This window comes from Panthera pardus, unplaced genomic scaffold, assembly GCF_024362965.1.
Source record: "Panthera pardus isolate Hobbes unplaced genomic scaffold, ASM2436296v1 HiC_scaffold_2, whole genome shotgun sequence".
NCBI lineage: Eukaryota > Metazoa > Chordata > Mammalia > Carnivora > Felidae > Panthera > Panthera pardus.
Window position 1 is genome coordinate 125,403,007 of NW_026526765.1, and position 22,491 is coordinate 125,425,497.

The 22,491-nt window shown below is 45.7% G+C and overlaps 1 protein-coding gene across 1 annotated transcript in view; it reads left to right on the forward strand.

The window, feature by feature from the left end:
* Window positions 1–22,491, forward strand: part of SPOCK1 (SPARC (osteonectin), cwcv and kazal like domains proteoglycan 1) — a 516,896-nt gene that overhangs the window by 476,061 nt on the left and 18,344 nt on the right. Inside the window, exon 7 of the mRNA XM_019424249.2 lies at window positions 21,911–22,027. Within this exon, the coding sequence (XP_019279794.1) occupies window positions 21,911–22,027 (117 nt within the window). The remainder of the gene's footprint in view (window positions 1–21,910; window positions 22,028–22,491) is intronic.

Genomic DNA, 22,491 nt, shown 5'->3' on the forward strand with positions numbered 1-22,491 from the left:
GGTCCATGGTGACTGTTTCACTCCCCATTCTGGGGAAGCTGAGCGCCCTACCTTCATTCACCTAAGTCCCTGGAAGCTCTGAGAGTGCCTGTCACAGGCCAACTCCCATAAAGCACTGGGGTGAGGGGCTCCTCCTGTCCTCAGCTCTCTGTTCTTCTATTCACTGATGCTAAGCACAAGAGTGAGAGAGGAAAACTGTGTCACATGACCTGGGGCCTGTGGACCTGCTGGAGATGGCAGGAAAAGCTCTCCAGAATCCCAGATGTGCTTGAGTTCACGGGACTGGTTCAACACCTGTACCCCACACTAAGCCCTCATCATTCCCAGTTCCCTTCTTGGGCCTCCCTTGGGACACTGTCACGTTGCTGTCTCTATGGGTCCATATTGGGCTGGTAGTTCTGATTCTTTGGTTCTCTTCTGACTTGAGTCCTGGACAGCCTCATTTGGTGCCTGAACAGTCTTTTCTCCATCGAACTTTTAACCTGAAGATTCATTAGTTGGCTTCCATCCAGAAGTGTAGAAAAAGCATACCAGACCACTGTGGTCAAAACCATGGGAGAACTAGGAAATTGCTTTAAGAAACCGCATCCTGTTACACTGCCAGATGCTGGTTGGTGGCAAGCTGAACTGTCGGATATCTCCACGTGCTTACAATCCAGGTTCTGCTTTCTGGTGTGAATCTATTTTCCACAGATTTTTAAAGTCTGCTTATTTTGGAAATAGCATTTGAGTTTGAACATACACGTGCATTGATGATTCAACTCCTCCCTTGTGAAGCGTCCTAAGCAAGCAAGCCAGAGAGTGAGTGTTCTAGAAGAACCCCACCTGTTCAACACCCACCAGGAACCATGCTCATGCTCGAGGCATTGCATGACCATCATTTAATCTTCATGGCGGAGTGTGAGGTGGGAATACCATTGTGCCAGTCTCTACATGAGGACCCTCTTAGAGCTCACAAGGAGACCCCAACAGATTGTCAGTGATACTCCTGTCTCTAAAGGTCCCAAGGTGAACCCACAAGCGTTGGTCAGTGGTCTGGTTTTGCAGCACAGAGTGGCCTTCTTCCATAGAGGCATCGCTGTCATGATTCCATAACCCCATCCGCCTTAGGTTTTCTCCCTTATACAACAGCAACATTGGCCTGCCTGACTTGGGCCATTTCAGTAAGAATGTCCTTCAGATTCCAAGTCCTGGGTCCAGGACGTGGATGCTTTGTCTTCTCTTTCCCTCCATACCCCTCAGATCTGACCGGATTTCTTTCAAAGCCATGTGTCGTCAAGTTCAGCATCATGTCCTGCAGGGTCAGGGCTGTTGGAAATGGTGTCCGGACCTGGTGATAGAAAAAATAAACAAACAAAAAAACAGAAAAACCCAGTGCTGTTAGGGGCCTCCCCTTTCCTTCATGCCCCCAGGGGTGCAGACCACAGACACCGCCCAGAACACATCTGTCCCATGTGACATGGGAGTGAGGAGGGCAGCAGGAGACCCTGGCCCTCTACATGTGTGCACACAGCCAGACAGGCCTATTGGCCTTCCCCGTGGAGACCAACAAGGGAGCCACAGTGTCGGAAGCAGGACCTCTTAGAGCCCTGGCTGTGCCTCCCAGCAGGGCTTCTGGCTCCTTCAGCCTTCTGTTTAGGAGAAGAACCTCTAGAGGTGAATGAACCCTGGATAAGAATGTGAGCGTCGTTGATGTTAGCAGTGTTTGGATCCTTGCTCTGCTCTTGAAAAGGCGGGCCGATTTCTCTTTCCCAAGATAACCAGGCTACAAACTCTTCTCCACAACTACTTAAGCCCCCTCTTGGTAAAATTGGAAAAATGAGTCTTTTAGAATTCACTGTTGCCCACAACAGTGGGCCCACAGAGACTGTTGGAATCAATCCCAGCCTACTTTCATAGGATCAGAACCGTGCATCCTGGAGAAGTCACCTCCACATGAATTTGGCCTTTGTCCATTCACCCTGACAGGCTTTCCTGGCCAGACTGTCACTACATACAAAAAAATTAATGCCCGTCAGAGAAATGGGTGGTTTCTCTTGCAGTCAGTGGGGGTTTTCACGTCGTGATACAAGACTTAAAAAGAAAATACAAGAGGATGTATTGTGACCCTCTTGGGAGTTTGTTCCTGTCAGGATTTTTATATCCCTTGATGTAGAACATTGGATTAATGAGTTTTAGCTGTGTACACATTCCATTCTGGGTGATAATCTCAGATATATTGACACAGAAAGTCCCTTTTCCAAACAGAGCTCAGGGAACTAAGAGGGTCTCTCTCCTCACCTTCTGTCTTGAACATTTGTAATCTGGACACAGCAGGCTTGACTGTTGAAATGGTGGATTCTGTCTGAGGCCACATTTCCAAAAACACCCCAAATCTTGATGCCCTGAGGTCACCACCCTTGGACTAGCAGGGACATATGTGTAAACCTAAATGTCTTTAGGCCACAGCGCCACTAGGGACCACATGGCCAAGTAAAAGCGGGTTCAACAAGGAACCCACATAGTCAGAGGCCTCAGTACTGCCCCACTGCGTGCTGTTCCAGCGTATCAGCCGCCACTGCCTCAGCCACCTGCTGACCTCCTCTGAGAAGTATCCAGGCTGGCCAGTAGGGCGCCAAACAAGTTCTTGTATAAAGTATACCACTCAGCGTAATGCTTTTGGGGCCGCAGCATCACTGAGGAAGCTTGGTGTTTCGTGCATCACCAGAGATTCTGACTTGAGATGACAGCCACAGATCCCGGTGTCCCCTGCCTAAAAGGAGGAAGAATATTTATTCCGCTTTTCCTTCAGTTCTGGAAATATTTATAGGAGGTGCTGAGAGAAAAACTTTGTTAGTGTCATAGGTGTTAGAGAAGGGAATTCCTGGGAGGGAGAGGTTGGCATTTTGACTATGCACAGATTGTAGAGATGAATAAATAATGAGCTGTAAGCAAACACTGTCCAAGGTGGGCCCCTTGGAGCTGTAAGATATCATGTCCTACGCACACACACAAGTGTTCTGTGGTCCTATAAATTCAGCATCCTCCCGCTTAAGTCCGTGTGAAGGAGCTCTCGTTAACATGAGACTCTACAGTTCAAGTCACTAAAGAGAGAGAGAGTATTTGCCAAATGGATTTCATTTGCCAAATGTAACTCTTTTCTGGAAATACCCATGCGCTCTAAAGTCTGGGAAATGCTGGTCTGGTCTCCCGCAATCTTTTCTGAGCCTCGTTGGACTCTCTTTTTGTCAGACACTCACCTACATACACATTCTTAGGCTTAAAAAACAACTTGGTAAAAATCATAAAATAACGGATGTTTACTTACCGTAGACCATTAGAAAACAGCCACAAGTAAAAGGAAAGCAGCAACAAAGATCACCCCAGACGTACTAGACCCACTGTTTACTTTTCATTGTATATAGCTTCACCTCTCTGCTTTGTCTCAGACTCGGTTTCTCTCTCCACATGTCCTCACTCCCCATGTCATGTTACCAAAGTAACATGAGATCAAACCGTAGATGCTTTTGTATTCTGCTCTTGCCATCTAATAAGTTGCAAGGAGTTTATATGTCCTATCCTTCTTTGTCTTTCTTTGTAATGGCCTCTCAGCTTTCTAACCTATTTGTGACCCATAATCTAATCCCTATGATTGGACGTTGGCCTCCAGGTTTGTTTTTTGTTTGTTTTGTTTTGGTGCTGTCTTTTTTGAGTGTTAGAAGTCTTGTGTTGTTCATAATGGTACAACTAAATCTTGAAGCCGTCTGTACTCACTTGACTTACGTCTTATATAAAATCGACTAAAGGGCCATAATTTTCAGTGTGTGTTTCTCATCATGAGACAGCATCTTAATTAGAAACAGCTCCCGGACCATCAATACTCTGTCTCTCATTATTAGATGAACTACCATAGGGCCTCCTGGCTAAGAGTATGGGGCCCGGAGTCAGACATCCTTGGTGCATACCTCGAGCCTCCTACTTTATATTTTGCTGAATTTGATTAGTTGGAGTAACATCTCCAAGCTCAGTCTCCATAGCTGTAAAACGGGAATAATAATAGTGCCTGCCTCAAAGAGTTGTTAGGCTTTATGAGTCTATCACCTGAAACCCTGTGTGTCTGTTCGTGCGTGCATGCATGTCTGTCCGGGAGGAAGTTAGGGAGAGAAAGGAGAGAAGCATTGGGTCCCAGAAAACAGGATGGCTTCTACATGCCCAAGCAGCTGCTTCTCTAGCTCTTCCTCATTTTCTGGCAATGGGAACCTCTTTTCACATGGTGAGAACACAGGACACAGCAGGACAGACATGGCTGTGGCTGTGACCCAAATGTGACTCCCAGCTCTACCATTTATAAGCTTGACCTTGGACGTGTGATACAACTTTTTCCAGTTCACAGCGGATATTGATGAAAAGTCTCTACTCTCTACCTCATAGGTATGATGATACGGTGAGATCTTCCTTCTATGCGTAGCACCTGTCGTGTAATAAGCACCCAGTGGCAGCTAGAAAAAAGCCACTGAACCTCTTTATGCTTCAGTTTCCATATCAGTAAGAGAAATAATAATGACTCTGACAAGTGATCACCCGAATTAAATGGAAACCATGAAGGCAAAGTACTTGTTAGCAATAGTAGGTATTTAATATATGGCAGCTCTTGAGACAAATTATTATTCCTGCCGTTATTGTGGATAAGTGGGACACAAGCCAAGCTGCATGGGTGCCACCTTCCCTCGTAGGCAACAGCTGGCCATTGGAGCTCCTCAGGTTAGCCGTGCGTGGACGGGGTGCCTACAGACAGAAGAACCACTTTTCTTTCTGGTCTGCAGATTGGAAACCCCCAAGCTCAATACCCTTCCCCATCCAGTTTTGGTTTTGGTTTTGGTTTTGGTTTTGGTTTTGGTTTTGGTTTTGGTTTTGGTTTTGGTTTTGGTTTGTTTGTTTGTTTCTTTGTTTGGGTTTGTCCTAAAGTCCACTCACTATGCTGGCCTATAAGTTTACCCTTAGTAGAGGGAGACTTGTAATCACATCTGCAGGCAATGTCTTGCTGGTGTCCTATTGGCAGAGACTGAAGCAGCAGCCCCAGCAGAGAACAGGGAAGGTGTGCGACAGACAGCAGCGGTGTTTCAATTGTGGCGGTGCTTTTGAGCTCAAGGTCGACCTAGAATTTTCTCTCTAGGCCCAAGAAGAAAAACATATGCTGGGAAATTGTGCGAAGCATAAGAGTCACGGTGGAATTGGGTTTGAAATGTTCAGCCTCGTCACACCATGAGCTCAATCTCCAGGCACATTGTGGCCTAGAATTCTCTGAAGTCCTTAGAGACACCTTAACACCACTTAAAATTAGATGTGTTCACATTGGGCTTGTGGCCACCCCATGCTGTACACTGTAAACCATTATTTTCTGTTCTTAGCTGAGTTCAACTGCTCTTACAGACCAATAGCTCTATATTCTTTTCAGAATGACTCTATTGCGCTTCTGTTTCTTTGGAAGGGACTTTTGTTTTCTTCAATGCTGTGAAGTGTGAAGTCTACATAATTTGCTAAATGCATCATGTTTACATATGCATAAGCCAGTTACCTCCAAATCACCATCTCCTGCCTGCACTAGTGGCTGGGTGCTTAAAGAAAATGAAGCTTAATTTTCTGTAAGCAGCATTCCATGGTTTCCAAATAAGCTCACGGAGACACAGATAAATGAAATTACTTAGTGGTAACTATCCAGACAAGAGTGAGAAGCCAGTGGTGAAACCAGCCAGGTGCGTGTGATCCTTCTAGCATCCCTCTATCACAATATACAAAATAACATGAAAATGAGATGCCAGGGATGCCCTGCTGCTGTAGGCTGAGGTGTTAGCAGGCTGGCTGCGGGCTGAGGTGTTAGCAGTTGGGTTAGTGCCTATATGTAAGCCCATGGGCCCCATTTCAGCCTGTGGACCCTTGAACTCCTAGCTTCCGGGCTTCCTCATAATTCCTTTGTTTGGGCAAAGGATTCCCCATGGTATCTGTGGTGGAAGAATCAGGCCATCCTTCCCATAAGCATTCGGTCCTGGGTTGAAATGCCAGCCTTGGCCTTTATGTGTATGTTGGGGGGTGTGGAGATAAGAATGGGCAGCCTCTAACCTGTGTAGGCCATGGTGTTCTCAAATGTGAAGTGGAGAGTAGGATCGCCTTCCCAGGCATCCTGGGGCTACAGTGAAACAGTGTGTGTTTCTGGGTATAGTCGCCTTAATTAAGTCAGGCACATATGTGTTTCTCTCTCCCTCTTGCCCCCAATGAAACACGATCTTCTGTTGGCTGGAAGTTATTTGTCTCTGTGATAGTTATGACTCACCCCTGCATCCATCCTCAGTGGCACACTTTTTTATTTGACCTGTTCACCATGTTTATTCTTGGTATTTTTAGGTGGATGATGGGGGCAGTGTTTTCACTTAGCTCCAAGGATTCGCATTATCTTCTCTGTGCCTTCTCCAAACATGTATCAGTGTCTGCTTATAACCAGACACTCTGCCAGGATAGTTACATGTGGGACTGTGGCAGAATCCTTGCCACATTGGCTCTCAGAGTCCAGAAGGGATGACAGGTTGTGGCATAGCACAGAAAAGCGGAACTGGAAGTTTGAGGCCTTAGGGACACCCCAGGAGGGGGCAGTCAAATCCTCCTGGAAGGTGGAGAGAAGACTCGACAGACGAACAAATACTTGAACTGAACCTTGGTTCTCCAGGAAGGAGCATTTTGAGAGAGAAAGTGGCTCAAGTCTTCATCGTTAAAATTCTACCAACTCAGTACAGGGAAAACGTTCTTCTTTTACAAACAAGGAGAGGGGACACTGAGCACTGGGCAAGGGCTGTGTTAATCGTCTCTGCATCCCCCAGAGTGTCTGACTCAGGGAGTGCTGGAATTGAATTTCGGCCTATCCAAGGTCACAGGGCAGGATGGAGAACAGCGCACAGATTGTATTGATTAAAAAAAAAAAAAGTATTGGGGATTATTTTTCCCCCTTGGGATTAAAAAGAAAAATGTTATTAGCATGTGGAATTAGAACTGATGAATCAGTGCAAACTGTCCCGAGTTACACAGTTCAAGGGTCTATGGTGCTCATTCCACTGGAGCTTTTTGCCACCTCAGAGCCTCTCCCGCCCCCCCCCCCCACTGCATTTGTTCATTCATTTGTTCTTCCAGTCAACAAACCTCAAGTGGACACTTGCGTGATTTTGGCCTTGAGCTCAGTGCCAAGGAGGTGCAGGGTCCCTGCATTCAGGGAGCATACAGCTTAGTGGGGGAGACACACAAGGAAACAGACTTAAATTTTTCAAGGAGGTGTATATTCACATCACAACCAAAGAGTATTACAAGGAGCGCAGGAATTCTCCCTCCTGTTCCTGGCTGCTGTCTGTCCAGCTCCTACTCCCCATAAAGCAGAGGCCATTCTTATTTAGTTTATTGTACATCCTTAAAGAGTTCCTTGCATCTCAAAGTAAACACTGGTTCAGATTCTTAGGGTCCCTTTTTAACACAGATAGTGGAGTTTTGATACACTTTGCTTTTTTAACTTAATGTATCTTGGAGATCCTTGCATATTATACAGATAGCTGTTTAGAGTTTTCCATCGGGTAGATGTACTATCATTGATATAAGCATGGACATCTCAATTACTTCTAGCCTTTTGCCATTGGAAATAATGCTGTAATGGATAGCTGTATACATGTTACTTCAAACACGCATATGTGCATACTTGTAGATTATAGTCTCAAAGTGGAATTTTGGGGTCAGAACGTAGGTAGCAATCTTTCTGAATCACTTTGTCATTGCTACAGGCCTCCTGTAATCTGTATGGAGTTGGGTTTTTCTCTGTGACTCTGTAAAAAATAAAATCTTATTCTCTGAAGAGCTGAATTTAAGCCATTTAGATTTATTGATATAAAAAAATTATGTTTGGTTCTACCACCTCTGTTATTTCTGATTCTGTTTTCCTTTATTTTTTTTTCCTCACTGTGTGTACTATTTTCTGTGTGTGGACGGAGGGCATGTGTATAATTCTTCTGATACTCAGGGATGTTACCACTTTAAATGGCAGTAAAATTAATAGGATTCTTCCTCTTTCTTTCCCATTTTCACTTCACCTCCCTTTCTTCTATCACTTGATAATAGTTAATATAATTTTCCTCTAAAAGTTTCCCTTTGTTCTATAAAATATAGTCACTCTTTTGTTACTTAATTTGTCATTTTTTGATGTTTAAAAAAAATTTTAATGTTTATTTTTGAGAGAGAAAGAGAGAGACAGAGTGCAAGCAGGGGAAGGGCAGAGACAGAGAGAGAACAGAATCTGAAGCAGGCTCCAGGCTCTGAGCTGTCAGCACAGAGCCCGACGCGGGGCTCGAACCCATGGACCGTGAGATCATGACCTAAGCCGAAGTCAGACGCTTAACCGACTGAGCCACGCAGGCGCCCCCGTTTTTTGATGCTTTTATCTGATCCCCGAACTACTGTATATGAGGCAATCAGCACAGTAGCCATACAGTGCATCTTTTTCCCTTCCTCTTTTTTTTTTCTTTTTTGCACTCTCATCTCTCACCCTAATCTCCTCCACCTTTGTTCATTCATAAATAATTGCATTTCCCAAGTCCTCTCCATAGTTGACCACAGTGAGTCCTCCAGTAGCTCCTATGGACGACTCATGGAAACCATTCTCCCCAAGTCACTGTATGCTCAAAACCAGTTTTCTGTAGCATTTATTCTTAGCTCATGGGGATACAAAAGTTTTGGTTCAACTTTTTCCTGACTTCCTTCTAGATGTTGCTCCACTAGATTCTGACTTGGAATATTGCTATTTGAGATCTGAGGGCAGACTTATTTTTTTTTTCTCTCTCATGTGTTCCATGGATATCTTCTCTGCTATTGGATCAATATTTATTTTTAAAATCCAGTAACTTCATTAGAAAAAATCCTAGTACTGGCCATTCCAGGTTTGTTTGTTTTTTTTTCTGGCTAATGCTGTGCCTTTTCAATATGTAGGTTCATCTCTTGTTTTATTTCAGAAATGGTTTAACAAATTCTATTTTAAATATATGCCCTGTTGCGTTGTTTTCTCCTGTTTCTTCAAAGGCTTCCATCATGCACATGTAGGCATTCCTTTGCCTCTTCTCTGTAACTGTCATTTGCTCTCTAATCCTCCGTGGATTTTTGTTTTTGTTTTTTATATGTAAGTTTGTTTATTTATTTTGACAGAGAAAGAGAGAGGGAGGGAGAGGGAGGGGCAGAGAGAGTGAGGGAGAGACAGGATCCCAAGAAGACCCTATGCCATCAGCACAGAGCTGGATGCGAGGCTGGATCCCACGAACCATGAGATCATGACCTGAGCTAAAAATCAAGAGTCAGATGCTCAACTGATTGAGCCACCCAGGTGTCCTTACTCTCTAATGCTTTATAATTCCTTCTTTCTTTCCTTTTCATGTTGTTCTCTCCTGTCATTTCTGACATCCTTCTCTCTCACTGAGTTTTCCAGTGTCTGCATTCCTTTGTGCATTTTTCAGTGTGCCTTCATTTTTATGATTTTCTTTTTCTTTTTTCTTTTTGCTGGGGATCTAAATGCTCACATGCCATTTCCTCCAGGGTCTCTTCATCTCTTCTCTGATTTCTTGTATACTGTTTTATTTTCTTTCTTCACAAAGGTGATTGTTTCACTCTAATTCATGGTGTTATACTTGTTCCACATTTTCACCTTTTCCATTTTTTTTTTTTCTGCTGAGTGTTCTGTGCCAAGTTTTACTGCTCTTTTCTACAGCGTATGGGTGTTTGTACGGGTATGTATAAACTTGTCAGCATCTTTAAAAAAAAAGTTATTAAAAAAATTGTTATAAGTTAGACTTGACTGGCCTGCCTATTTCACATAGAGTCCAGTAGATGGAAGGAGAGGAATCCTTCAGTCTTTGTAGACTCACAATCCAAATTTGCTTCCTAAATCACCCATGAAAGAGGGTTTCCTGCTAAAATGGCTGCTCTGTGTATTCTGTCCTGTTTCTATGGAACAGCTCTGTTTCAGTTCTCCAGTTCTCTTGTTATAACTGAAGCTGCACTTTGGAATGAGCCTCTTGCCTACAGGAAGAACAATTTTGCTGGCATTTTCTGAGACCTGCTGCCCTTGGCCATTTTCCTCTTTTTCTGCTTTCTTGTTGTTTTTTCTTCCTGTGCAACTTCTGCTTGATCTGTGCCCTGTCCTTTCCTTTCAGTCCCTTAGTCCTTGCTTGACAAGAAATACTGGTCTCTGACTTCAGGAGGAGCCCTTTGCCTATCATAAACACGTTTTTGATTTTTTTAATTGGCTTTGGACATTTTACTTCCCTGCAGGTGGCTTCTGCTATATTGTTCAAAGCTAGGGATTATGTATCTGTTTTGCAGTTTAACTAAAAATGGACTTTACGATGTTATTCTGCTTATATTGTTGATTATATGATATTTAGGAGGGGAAGAGGGAAATTTCCAGCTATGTCACACTGCCTTGGTAGATACTAGGTTTCTAAACAGACAGTTTGGACCAAAGATAGTAGTGTTTCTAGCAGTAAAATAGTAGCTACCATTTCATCTTTATGCCAGGCACAAGGTCCTCTCTGAGCCCACGGTGTTCCCATGAGGCTTGGATACCATTTTCTTTTCTTGCTGGGTCACTATACCCATTCATGCCCCCAGGCTTCCAGAGTGGAAATAAACTTAGAGTTAGTTATACGAGCGAAAGGGTGAAAAGAATAGTGAGTGAAACACTGCACCTGGCAGGGTTTGGAATTGCTGAAGATACCCTTTATGGTTTCAGCAGGCACTTCTTCGTCAGACCCTGCTTCACTATCCCAATCTTCTGTCAGTTTGTCCACTAGAAGCATGGAAGTGAAGATGCCAGGCCATGCATGCTTCAGGCATACTCAGGACCATTCCATTCTGGCCTCAGTCCCAGTTGGGAGTTTTCGATCCCAGCTCCAAAGTCTACCTCTTACTCAAGATGACAGTAGCCCCGGAGGCACTGTTGCACCTTTGTCACAAGAAGGGTGTGGCGCTTCCTTCCATCCCATTAGTCCATATACCCATGTCACCATCCACTCTGGTCCAGGAGAGGCAGCAGTGTTGAGAGGAAAGGAACTAATTGGATATCGCGTTTCTCTGCCTTTGGCTCATATCTACTCCTGGTCCCCTACCTAGTCATGAATAAAAGTGTGCCCGTGACCTCCTGTCACCCCCAAGCTAAAAAGGCAATCTCAGGTTCTGTACACATCCTAGACCATCAGGATCAGATAGATCTCTGGTCCCAAGCTTGGCATTCATGGTTGTGCACCCATCTTTTGTGGCTTCCTGACCCATTAAATAACAATATAAGTTGATCTCACCTTTAAGGGTAAAAACATACATGTACGTATTGGTGCTTTAAGTGTTGAAAAACACAGAAACTTAAATTCTATTTAATACTGCCCAGATTTGGATGTTGAAATTGAGTGGGTTGAACTGGATACAAATTACCAACTATGAATGGCAATTCATATTTTTTTTAATGTTTATTTCTCAGAGAGAGAGAGAGAGAGAAAGAGTGTGAGTGGGGAAGGGGCAGAGAGAGAGGAAGACACAGAACCTGAAGTAGGCTCCAGGCTCCAAGCTGTCAGCACACACCCTGATGTGGGGCTCGAACTCATGGACCGTGAGATCATGACCTGAGCCTAAGTCAGACGCTTAACCAAGTGAGCCATCCAGGAGCCCCAAAATGGAGATTCATCTGATATGTACTCAAAAGATAAGTCTTCTGTCACTAAAACCTCCTGCAGATATAGGCTTACGTATCACTCCTGGCATTGTCAGTGCTACCTGGTCAGAAGACGGTCCTTGAAAGGTATATAAGCATTTATATAATCTCTAATATATTGGAATATCGTTAGACAGATACATGGAGCATTTTACATATATATGCATTTATGTAAGCGTTTATACATGTTTGATTTTTTATATGTTTATGAATGAGAATTAGATCTAATCATGCTAAAGTTGGTGTGTTTAATCCAAGCAGCGTTAATCTTAAATTAGTTTAAGAAAAAGTCGCATCATTCATATTGGCTTCCTCATTATTTCGAAGACCTGCCTGGACTGTCTTCCCCTTATCTAAGTGCTCCCTGCAAGTCATCTCAGCTAGAGCCCTGCCTCCTTTTGGAAGCCTTCCCAGACTGTCATCGGCCGCCTGAGATTATAGATTAAGAAAATGCAGAGTAACTGTCTGTCTGCCTCTTGGCAGTGGGACGGCCCACACAGGGACTTCACCCAGCCCCTTTCCCAGGGCTCTGTCCACCCCGGCTCTTCCCAGGAGTTGGGGTTGAGCCTGTATCCCACACCTTGTCCTGAAGCATCTGCCATTGCTGATTTTAGGTGAGAAGGGCAGTTGTCATTTCTGGCATTTAGTCTTTATTAGTCGAGGACCATGAAGCCCTTCAGTCAAATTGCCGGTTATGATGCTGTTTTTTCTACAGCACCACTAATCTTTTTGAGATTTGTAGGGAAATACCTACCCAGTGTCTGGGAAACACAATTGAAGCCACGGTTGGCATTTCCAACCAAGATTTTGTACATCTACTTTTTTTTTTTTCTTTTTTTTTTTTTTTTTTTTTTTTTACTGCGGAGTGGTGGAAAAGGCTGTGGATTTTATCGGAAGCTTTAAAAGCTTATTTCATCTAGCTAACCTCCCTGCTCTAGATTATTCAGCGGGAAAAAGTAAGTGTTACTCTGCTAATGCACATTTACAAATGTTGTGTAAATTCTAAATGTATTTCTTTTTCCACATGAAGGATTATCATTCGAATCAAAGGGAACATTAAAGTCTCCTCAAATCAGGTTACTAAGAATAGTCATAATGGGGTTAATAGGGATATTTATCCATCTGTGCTTGTAGGCTCTACCATTAATTAGTTTAACTCATTTTCCTTCAAGTTTAATGTCAGTATTTTAAGCTCTTTCAAAGATTGCTTTTTAAGGACTTTATTAGCGAGCTCCTGAATAATGGGGCCCTAATTCCTTTGCTCAGGCCTGTTGTTTACAGAAAATGGTGCATTCTCCCAGCATAAGAGAACACGCATCTGTACTGATGTTTTAGGCCCTGAAGAGTAAAACCTGGATTTACATATAACAACACAATTTAATCTGAGCACGCTCAAATCTCTCTGCGATGATCTCCAGTGAGAAATGGAGATTCACCTTGTATAAGCTTGGAAAATTCCCCTTAGGAAACTTCAGTCGTGTTTCCAGTCACGAAAGCCGCTTACGGCTGGGAGCTTATTCTCTGTTACCTCCCAGTGGTGAACACTACCAGCTCCAGAAGTTTCTCAGAGGGCAAGATGGTGGTGACTGCCTCTTGGGTTTGGAAAACTTCACAGCAAATCCTTACCACAACCCGGTGAGGCTGATACTCTCAGTATCCCTGTTTTATGTATGGAAGAAAAAAAGTTTCAAGAAGAGCATGGACTTAGGTGGAGAACAGCAGCTCACACACTCGAAGCTGGCATTCAGACCCAAGGCTGTCAGGCCCACAAGCCTGGGCTCTCAGCCACAGCACCAGCCGTCTGTTCCCTGTTCATGTGCCTGGGAGGGAGTGTGGTCCTGCCATGCACTCAGCTGCTTGATCCTAATCTTGTGGAAGGGGCCCTGCGCCTGCGGGGAGGACTGGGTGGAAGGACAGGTGCACGCACCTGGGGCTATGGTATGAGAGCAGATCAAGTGAACTTCCAGAGGCTCTGAGCTGACAGCACAGGGTCAGACGCAGGGCTCAAACTCATGAACTGCGAGATCATGACCTGAGCCGAAGTCAGACACTCAACCGACTGAGCCACCCAGATGCCCCAAGAGATGTGGATTTGAATCTCTCTTTAGCCATTTAACTGGCTAGCTTCACTTGGTCATTTCAGGTGCAAATACGGCATGTGTGATCTTGATTTCCCTACCTTCCCTCTGGTGGATCACTGTGTCACGCCGTGTCCACAAACACAAACGGTATCCGAGCCACCCGCTGCCGAGATGCTGGGCACTTGAGTGCATTCCCATGCAGTCCTCCCATAATCCTATGAGCTCCTTCTCCATATGCACATGAGGAAGCTGAAGAGTGGGAAAGTCACCTGTCCAGCCTCAGCCAGGATGGCAGTGCAGGCCTCCGAGCTCAGCTCCATCTTTCTGCGGAGCCTAGTTATGCCCTCTTGCTGCCCCAGGATCCCCTTAACCAGGATGTGGTTACTGCTTCTGAAACCCTGCTAAGCAGAATCAACCCTCACCTCTTTGAGTTCCAGTTTAGTAGGGTCCATGGTCACAGGGGACTGTAGCCTTGCTCGGTCTCACACTTTCTCAAGCTCCTGTGAAGTACAGCCCCCGTCCGCTCCATTCCCACACACTTGCCCTGTTGGAAAAGTGAATAAAGTACTGCTCCAAAGATGGCCCACGGGACTAAAACACGCTCTGGTCTCTAACTTGGAGACCCTTCCTCCGGGTGCTTCTTCCTTCGTTTGCTGCGTGCGCGAAAACCCCCACAGATACGGAGGCTGACAACTGTAAGTTACCCTCCCCACTTGCATTTGGCGCTCAGATCTTTGGAGAAACGGTCTCCTCTGAGCCTGCCGGTGGTAAATAAATCTCCGATCCACCAAGATCTCCGAGTGCCGCTTGGTTTTTCCGCCAGCGTTCCAGCCTGTTCCATAACATCCCTACCCTGGGGCACTTGCCGTGTGCTGTGTGCGCCAACAGCACGGGGGCCCAGGTCCCTACCGGGAAAAGGAGCCTGCATGTACTTGAGGGTGGCATCGAGCCTACGTGTTCCTGAGCGGCTTGGGAAGGCATCCTGGTGTTTGTTCCAGCCTGGACTCTGCTCATCCCCTCATCTCTGCCCTAAAAACGGCTCAGCTGGACTTTTTGCAGGAGATGCTAATTGCACGCACTCTGAGTGCATTGATCCAGTGTTGCTCTGATTAAGTAATTAAGCACAACAGCACCTAGGAGGGCTGAAGAAGATTGCTTTCACAAGTCTCGGTTTCTGAGAGGCCTCCCGGCCTGCTCCAGAGAGAGCTCCGGTCTGGCCCAACTCTTTAATTACCTTCAGAGGCACTAAAGTTTAAATTAAATTCTAACTGTTTTCATATTAACTTCTTCCGGAACCCTGAGCTAAGCACTGGTAAGGCTAGAGGGGCAGAACGCAGTGGCTTCATGTGACAGGTGGGGTGTTTTCTTCCTCGGCTCTTTAGCTGAAGGATTTCATGAGTTACACGAGTTTACCGGTAATTGGTGCCCTAGCAGAGGTTTACAGATCGCCTACAATGCTTGTGTGTCAGCTTTGCCATTTTCAAATATCCACAACTGAGTGTTCAAATGTGGCTTCAGTTAGGATTTTAACATCCACACACACACACACACACACACACACACACACACACACACACACTCCTGCTCACTCTATTAGATATTAACACTACAGCTCTGAATGCAGAATTTGCCCCCACCTCCACTTTTTATATCACTCCAAATATTTTTTTTTATCCCTCTGATTATTTCCTTGCCTTCTGGTTTTCTGTGTAATCCTCTGAGAGGCCTTTCTAGAGTGTCCTTCAGCCACCAAAGTCATCAGTAAGCTGAGACCAGCTCGGAACACCAGTTACCACCTTGGGGAACCCTTTCCTAAGAAGCTTGGATTGCCTGGCTTCTGTCTCCCCACTTCCAAAACCAGCACCTGTTTGAAACTTCCTCACCCCTCCTTTCTAGGCCTTGGCTTTGTCTGAAGGAGACAAGGACTGTGGTGTGATGGTGGCCTGGGGGCAGGCAGGACCCATTGACTGATACTCAAGAAGCGCCCCTTTCTCTCCTTCAGTAGCTGTTTCCCGGGCTCACTGCCCCACGAGCAAATACTAATAAATGAAAGCACCCCTCCCTTCCTCCCTCAAAACGTCACTAGCGCTGCAGTAATCCTGTTAACACCATCTCTGCCCTATAGTATTTAGGTACCGGTACCTCCTTCCCGCCCCTGTCAGCTGGGTCACTCATGATGTACTACTGCTTTACGTGCACGCTGTTGCAGTCAAATCCAGTCTAGCTCGAGGCCCCTTAAAGCTCCAGGCCTTGGGTGGAGAGAGGAGAGGGCGCCCAGGTGGGAAAAGTGATCACATTTTCTTCCCTGAGCTATATACCTTCCACGGCGGCTGCATGTGCCTTATTTACACTTGCTTATTGCATTTTGTTCATATTTTCCAAGGAGACAGGACAAGTCCACTGGGAGACCACCAAATTACCTGGGCCCTTCCCTGCCTGAGCGCTGGGCTTTCCTGGGGGACAAAGCTCTCTTTTTGTACACACTGGAGTAATGTGCAATGGCACTCTACTTTTCTCTAATGAAGCCCCAGCGGCCGCACATGTGATCCCCGCTCCTGGGAGCCTAACAGGAAGGCAGCAGGCTGTGTGTTCCTTCCGTAGGACCGCTGTTCTCACGCCAGAGCTAATGAAAGCAGAGCCTGATTTCATCCCTCTAATACTCAGCCAGCTGCTTCACCTGCATCATTGGCAGAACTTCCTGTACCTGTGAAGGCCTGATGTTTGGATTTTTTTTCCAACTCAGAAAATGGACCAAGTCTATTAATTGCCCCAGTTACTGCTGGCTCCCCTCAAGCCCAGTTAATGCAAGGAGCCAGTCCAGCACCCAGGGCAGCCCAGCAAGAAAACAGCCTGGATGTAAATCCTGTCTCTGTCACTTGATAGCTGTGAGACTTAAGGAGCTTGTAACCAGTGTATTCATGTTTTCCTGTTTTTTTGTTTTTTTTTTTAATACATATATTTTGAAAAACTATGTATCCATCCTTGGTAAGGGCTGAGAATACAGACACAGAGAAGTCAAACCAAACCCTCGGTTATGGAGCTTTTCTATGCGGGAGAAGGCAGATATATATTGCACGTCGAACCTTCTTAATTTGTACCAAGCCACCTACAAAATAAGTGAAGGAGAGGTATTATTTTTTATATCACAAGCATCTCCTCAGGCTTCAACAAAAACATAAGGATAAAATTGTAACACATTATGCAGCCAGTTGGGATACGGGAAGAGGAATCTACATTTGTTAAGTCCCTGCTCTACTCCAGTAGCTGTGAGCTATGTTTTACTGATACTCTCTCATTCCCTGCAGTAATGCTATGAGCTGAGCTTTATTATGCCATTTTGCAGATGGATAAATGGAAGTTTGCAAAAGGCAACAAGAGGGGTTATTACGCTTGGTTAGTTAGTATGTTATCAACAGCATTCTTTATGCCAGGAACGGGCTGCCTAAGATGCTGGCCCCCCTGAGGTGAGCCACGCCCCGGGCGCTGCTCCCACCTAGAGGGGAAGGTGGACAGTGAACGAGAGGTAATGGTGCTGGAAGCACACAGAAGGGAAACCCCCCTCTTGTGAGGCTTAGGGAAGTCCTCGAAGAGGAAACACATTAAAAGCAGAGACCCTAGAAATTTGCATATTAGCAAGACATCGAGGAGGGGTGCCCCAGGTGGAGCTGCTTCTGCAAAGGACAGGGCAGAGCAGGGAGCCCCAAGGAGAAGAGGGAGACCAGAGGCAGGGCAGGGCACTGCGATCGAAGCACAGGTCACATTATGGATTTGGACTTGCCTGCAGAGTGATTAAGAGGCTCTGAAGGAGCTAACTAAGCAGGAAAGTGACGTCACTTTAGAAAGAGAGTGCTTTGGGGCGCCTGGGTGGCGCAGTTGGTTAAGCGTCCAACTTCAGCCAGGTCACGATCTCGCGGTCCGTGAGTTCGAGCCCCGCGTCAGGCTCTGGGCTGATGGCTCGGAGCCTGGAGCCTGTTTCCGATTCTGTGTCTCCCTCTCTCTCTGCCCCTCCCCCGTTCATGCTCTGTCTCTCTCTGTCCCAAAAATAAATAAAAAAAAAAAAGAAAAGAAAGAGAGTGCTTTGACTGCTGGATGGAGAAGGGAGAGTGGGGGGAAAGACAGGAAACCAATTAGGATCCTGATCCAGCCTCCTTGGTGCGCGTAGCGGTGGTGATAAGGACTGGAATGAAGGCAGTGGAGCCAGCAAGAAGCAAGAAACTTTTTTTTTAGGGATCCCAGGATAATTCCCAGGTGTGTGCCCTGAGGATGCGAGTGCCTGGTGGTGCCATTCTCTGACCACAGGAGGAGGCGAGGATGCTGCCTGTGCCCCAGCCATGCTGGAGCAGATTGAGGGCCTGTCAAAAACATGGGGAGTGGGGCGCCTGGGTGGCTCAGTCGGTTAAGCGTCCGACTTCGGCTTAGGTCATGATCTCGCGGTCTGTGAGTTCGAGCCCCGCATCGGGCTCTGGGCTGACGGCTCAGAGCCTGGAGCCTGCTTCCGATTCTGTGTCTCCCTCTCTCTCTGCCCCTCCCCCGTTCATGCTCTGTCTCTCTCTGTCTCAAAAATAAATAAACATTAAAAAAATTAAAAAAAAAAAAAAACATGGGGAGTAACCTGTGGAAACAAGAAGGGACACTTGGGAGAATGAGGGTAGTTCAAAGTGAGCTGAAGCCCCAGTGCAGGGCAGGAGGGAAGCGAAGGGAAGGGAGGGGACATGAAGAGGAGTGGCTGGCCTCACTCACTCAGGAAGGTGTCACCCAGGGACAAGGGGGATCAGGTCTTAGCCTGCATGAGTGAACCGAGTCCTCTGGGGATTCTAATGCTCCTGGCCTGGGTATCAGGCTTCTCTGACCAGGAGGAGAGGAGAGCTCAGACCCCCTCTTGAGAAAGCACAAGGAGTGGTCCACCTCAGGGCACCATGTGAGAATGGCAGGTGGACGTGGTTTTATCAAGGTTTTCTCTCCCCCAAAACTAATTTTCCCCAGAAAGGAATGGAGCGTGTGGGAGGTGCCCTTTAAGCCTCCACTTCTGAAAGCATCAATCCTCAGTTCATACCTTTATCAGGGGCTACAACAGGCCCCTTAAAAGGCGAGCATTCCCTACCCCCCATTGCTGGCATGTCTTTTTTGGCTAGAATACCCAATTTGAACAAACAGCTCTCTGCAGGCTGTCATCTTTATTTTTTTCTTTGGGATGTATCTAGCTCCAGGCCAACAGTGCCTGACTTTTTCCCCATTCGGACCATTCAGTGGAAGACACAGCGAGTGAACAGGGCCCAGTAATTGAGTGCCTCCTGTCTCCATTCTGGCTTTCTGATCTCTCTGTACCCAAGCCAGTGGCATCTTGCTTGTGCACTTCCCCGAGTGACAGATTCTCTCTTTTAAGATTCCAGCGCCTGATTCCATCCGCCATCCAGAGCCTGTGTACTTTGGAAAGCCTGTGGGAAATTCAACAGCCTTCTAAAGATATAGATTACCTGCACATCTGTCAGGGTTTAGTTAAACATGACTGACTAATTTATCCTGCAGTGTGAGATGGGGATTCATTTCCTTTGCAAGTTGACTTGGCAATTTTCTCTGCTTGGAGAACGTTTAGAATAGATGGTGTGCATGGCAATTGAGAAGAAATAGATGCTATTAATTTTCCATTTTCAAATGTGAGATTGACTCTAGAGCCCACATCTCACTCCTATCAGGAAAACAGACCACATCCTCTCCCTTATGAGCTGCTTGGCATCTGAGAAGTCAGAAAGGTGAGCACCCTATCCCAACGTTCCAAGTTGGGACCCATCCACGTGTCGGTGTGAACCTGCCCTCTCCTTGCTGTGTGTGTGACTTAGTGTGAGATGCAGGCTCCTGGCTTGAGCAGGCATGGGATCTTCTTCCTCAGCCCATCTTTAAAGACCAAAGGGAAGGAGTAGAGGTAGAACATATCATGATGAACCTCCAAAAAGTTGGAAATCCCAAAGGGATAGCCAACTTCATCCATTTTATCTGGCACAGAATTGTGCTATGATGGAAACACTCTGTGTATGATCGCGTACGGCGTCCCCAGCCATGTGAGCACTTGGAATGGAGTGAGTGCAACCGAAGAACTGTCTTTTATTTATTTAAAAAATGTTTTAATGTTTATTTTTGAGAGAGACAGAGACAGAGCATGAGTGGGGGGGGGAGGGCGGGCAGAGAGAGAGGGAGACACAGAATCCGAAGCAGGTTCCAGGCTCCGAGCTGTCAGCACAGAGCCCAATGTGGGGCTCGAACCCACGAATCGCAAGATCATGACCTGAGCTGAAGTCAGATACTTAACCGACTGAGCCACCCTGGGCATCTTTTATTTATATAAATTAGTGTTAATATAAATAGCCACATCTGACTAATGACAACTGTATCCATTGCAAGTATCCATGTCTCCCAATTCTTATGTGGCCAAAGCCAGTTTTGTTGAGGCACAGTTGTCGTGCTGGTTTTCTGCATGCTGCGATGTTTGCTTTAAGCTTACCTATAAACCTTCAATTTAAAAATAATAGTAGTGGTCATTAAAATCATAGCACATGCTGAACAATTGTTATGTACCATGTACTTTGCTAAGCACTTTACATACTTGGTCTAATTTATACTGACTTCATGATATCCTGGGTTTACAGGTCGGGGAGGCCTTTCCCACCTGGGGTCTGGGAAGTTTGGCTCTATTCCCCACCAAGCCCCAAATCCCAGGCTAAGGAAAAATGGGCTTTCCCAAGAGCAGACATGGATTCGAAAAATGAGGAGAGGGTCTGAATGATATTCTTCTCTTCTTTTGGAGGCAGGTGGAGGCTCTCTTTAGTGAGAGCTTGCACTGACTGAAGGCAGGACTGGAGTTATGGCGAGACAGTCTGCTCATTCATCACTGCCCCATTGCCTTCTGGGGGTGAGCCTGGGGTATTTTCTGGGGTCTCTCTTCACTGGTAGAGTCCAGCTTTAACCTGCATCCTGTCAGCTCCACAAGATACTCAGAACTTGGCTTTGCCCTGTATTGGTGTTTAGCTTAGCTTCTGCACTGTCTGCCCCTGTAGCTTTAGAATCTGAGAAAAGTGACAGTTGTGGGGTTCGTGTCTTTGTCCCTTCTTACTGAGGGTTTGGCCCCTCAGGTCTTGAATTTCTGGTGCTCCAGATGTGAATGGCTGGTTTTTCTGCCTCTTGGAAGTGTGCCATTGCCTGGACCCTTTGTAGGGAGTCTCTATACCCAGAATTAGGGTAAAACCTGGGAGGTAGGGGAAATCAGCTCCCTTTCCCACACCATTGTTCCTCCTTCATCGATTTCTTCCCTCAAGCCTTACTTCAGCACTCTATCAGACCTTCACAGAACCTGTACCCCACCGTCTGTCCATCCGTCCGTCCATCCATCCATCCAGGTTTTCTTCTTGTTCTCAGAAGGAGTATTCCTTGGCCCCAGTTCGTATGCTGCACCCTAAAAGATGAGCCTGATAGTTAGAGATGGGCTGCAAGAGAAAGGACACTTGCATGGAGAAGGCATCCATCTCTCTTTAGGGGAAAGTTGGCTCAGTCTGCCAAAAGGCCAGCAAAATAGGCCACATGCACCAATCCCAACCTTGGGCTAAAACAACATTGATAGTCTGCCATTACTGGGATATTTTAGTGTTCCAGGCAGCCTCTCACTAAGGACATTGGCTATTTCCGAGTTTTAATCTCTCTTGGCATGAATTTAGTGGAAAATGTGGTCTCTGGCAAATTGCAATAGCAAGTTTTATTGGGTTAGCAAGAAGGATCTTTTGGGGTCTTTGGAGACTGGTGAACAACTGTGAGACCATTAGCATTTGCTTTAATATCTCTGAGGCAGTCCAGATTCAGTTCTGAACAATGCTGCTTACCCGGGGAGTCTAGGCTCTCTGGCACATTCCTTACCTGTCATTGCTGTATCTTTGGCCTGTTTTCCAAGTGGGGGTAAGGAGTTGTGTTGTGGTTGGAGAGGGAGGTTTGTTTTGAGCGTGGCTTCATGGATGGCATTGCATGTTGAGGGCAGAGAGCTAACTAGAGGAGAAAGTCCATGGATTCACTGTTTGTTCCATTTGCTTTTCTGCAGCCTGCACAGACAAGGAGTTGAGGAACCTTGCTTCCCGGCTGAAAGACTGGTTCGGAGCCCTTCATGAGGACGCCAACCGGGTCATCAAGCCCACCAGCTCTGACGCAGCCCAAGGCAGTAAGGCCAACTTTGCTCTCACTAATTTATTTCATTTTAAATATCACATTCCCTTAGTTACTAGATAGTATTGATCTAACAGTTTTTTAGAGTAATCACAGAAACATTACGTAAAATGTACAAAGCAACTTCAGGTATTTACTTTATTCCAAAGCATTTCCCCCTCCTCTCTATAACATCTTATATGTTTTAAAGTCTGGCCACAAAATTATAATACTTTAAGTATAGAGATTTTGGAAAATATATTAAGTGTGTATAAAAATACAAAAATCCACCATTTTAACAACTGTTAGCATGTTGTGGCATAGACTTCTAATTATTTTCCTTGCCATAGAGAAGAAAATCTAGGTGTCTGTATATGTATATACACACACACTTCACAGGTTGTTTTATGAGCTTTTATCACTTAGCAGCATACTATGACCTCCTATGTTGTTGAGTACTATTACACTTTCTAATAGCTA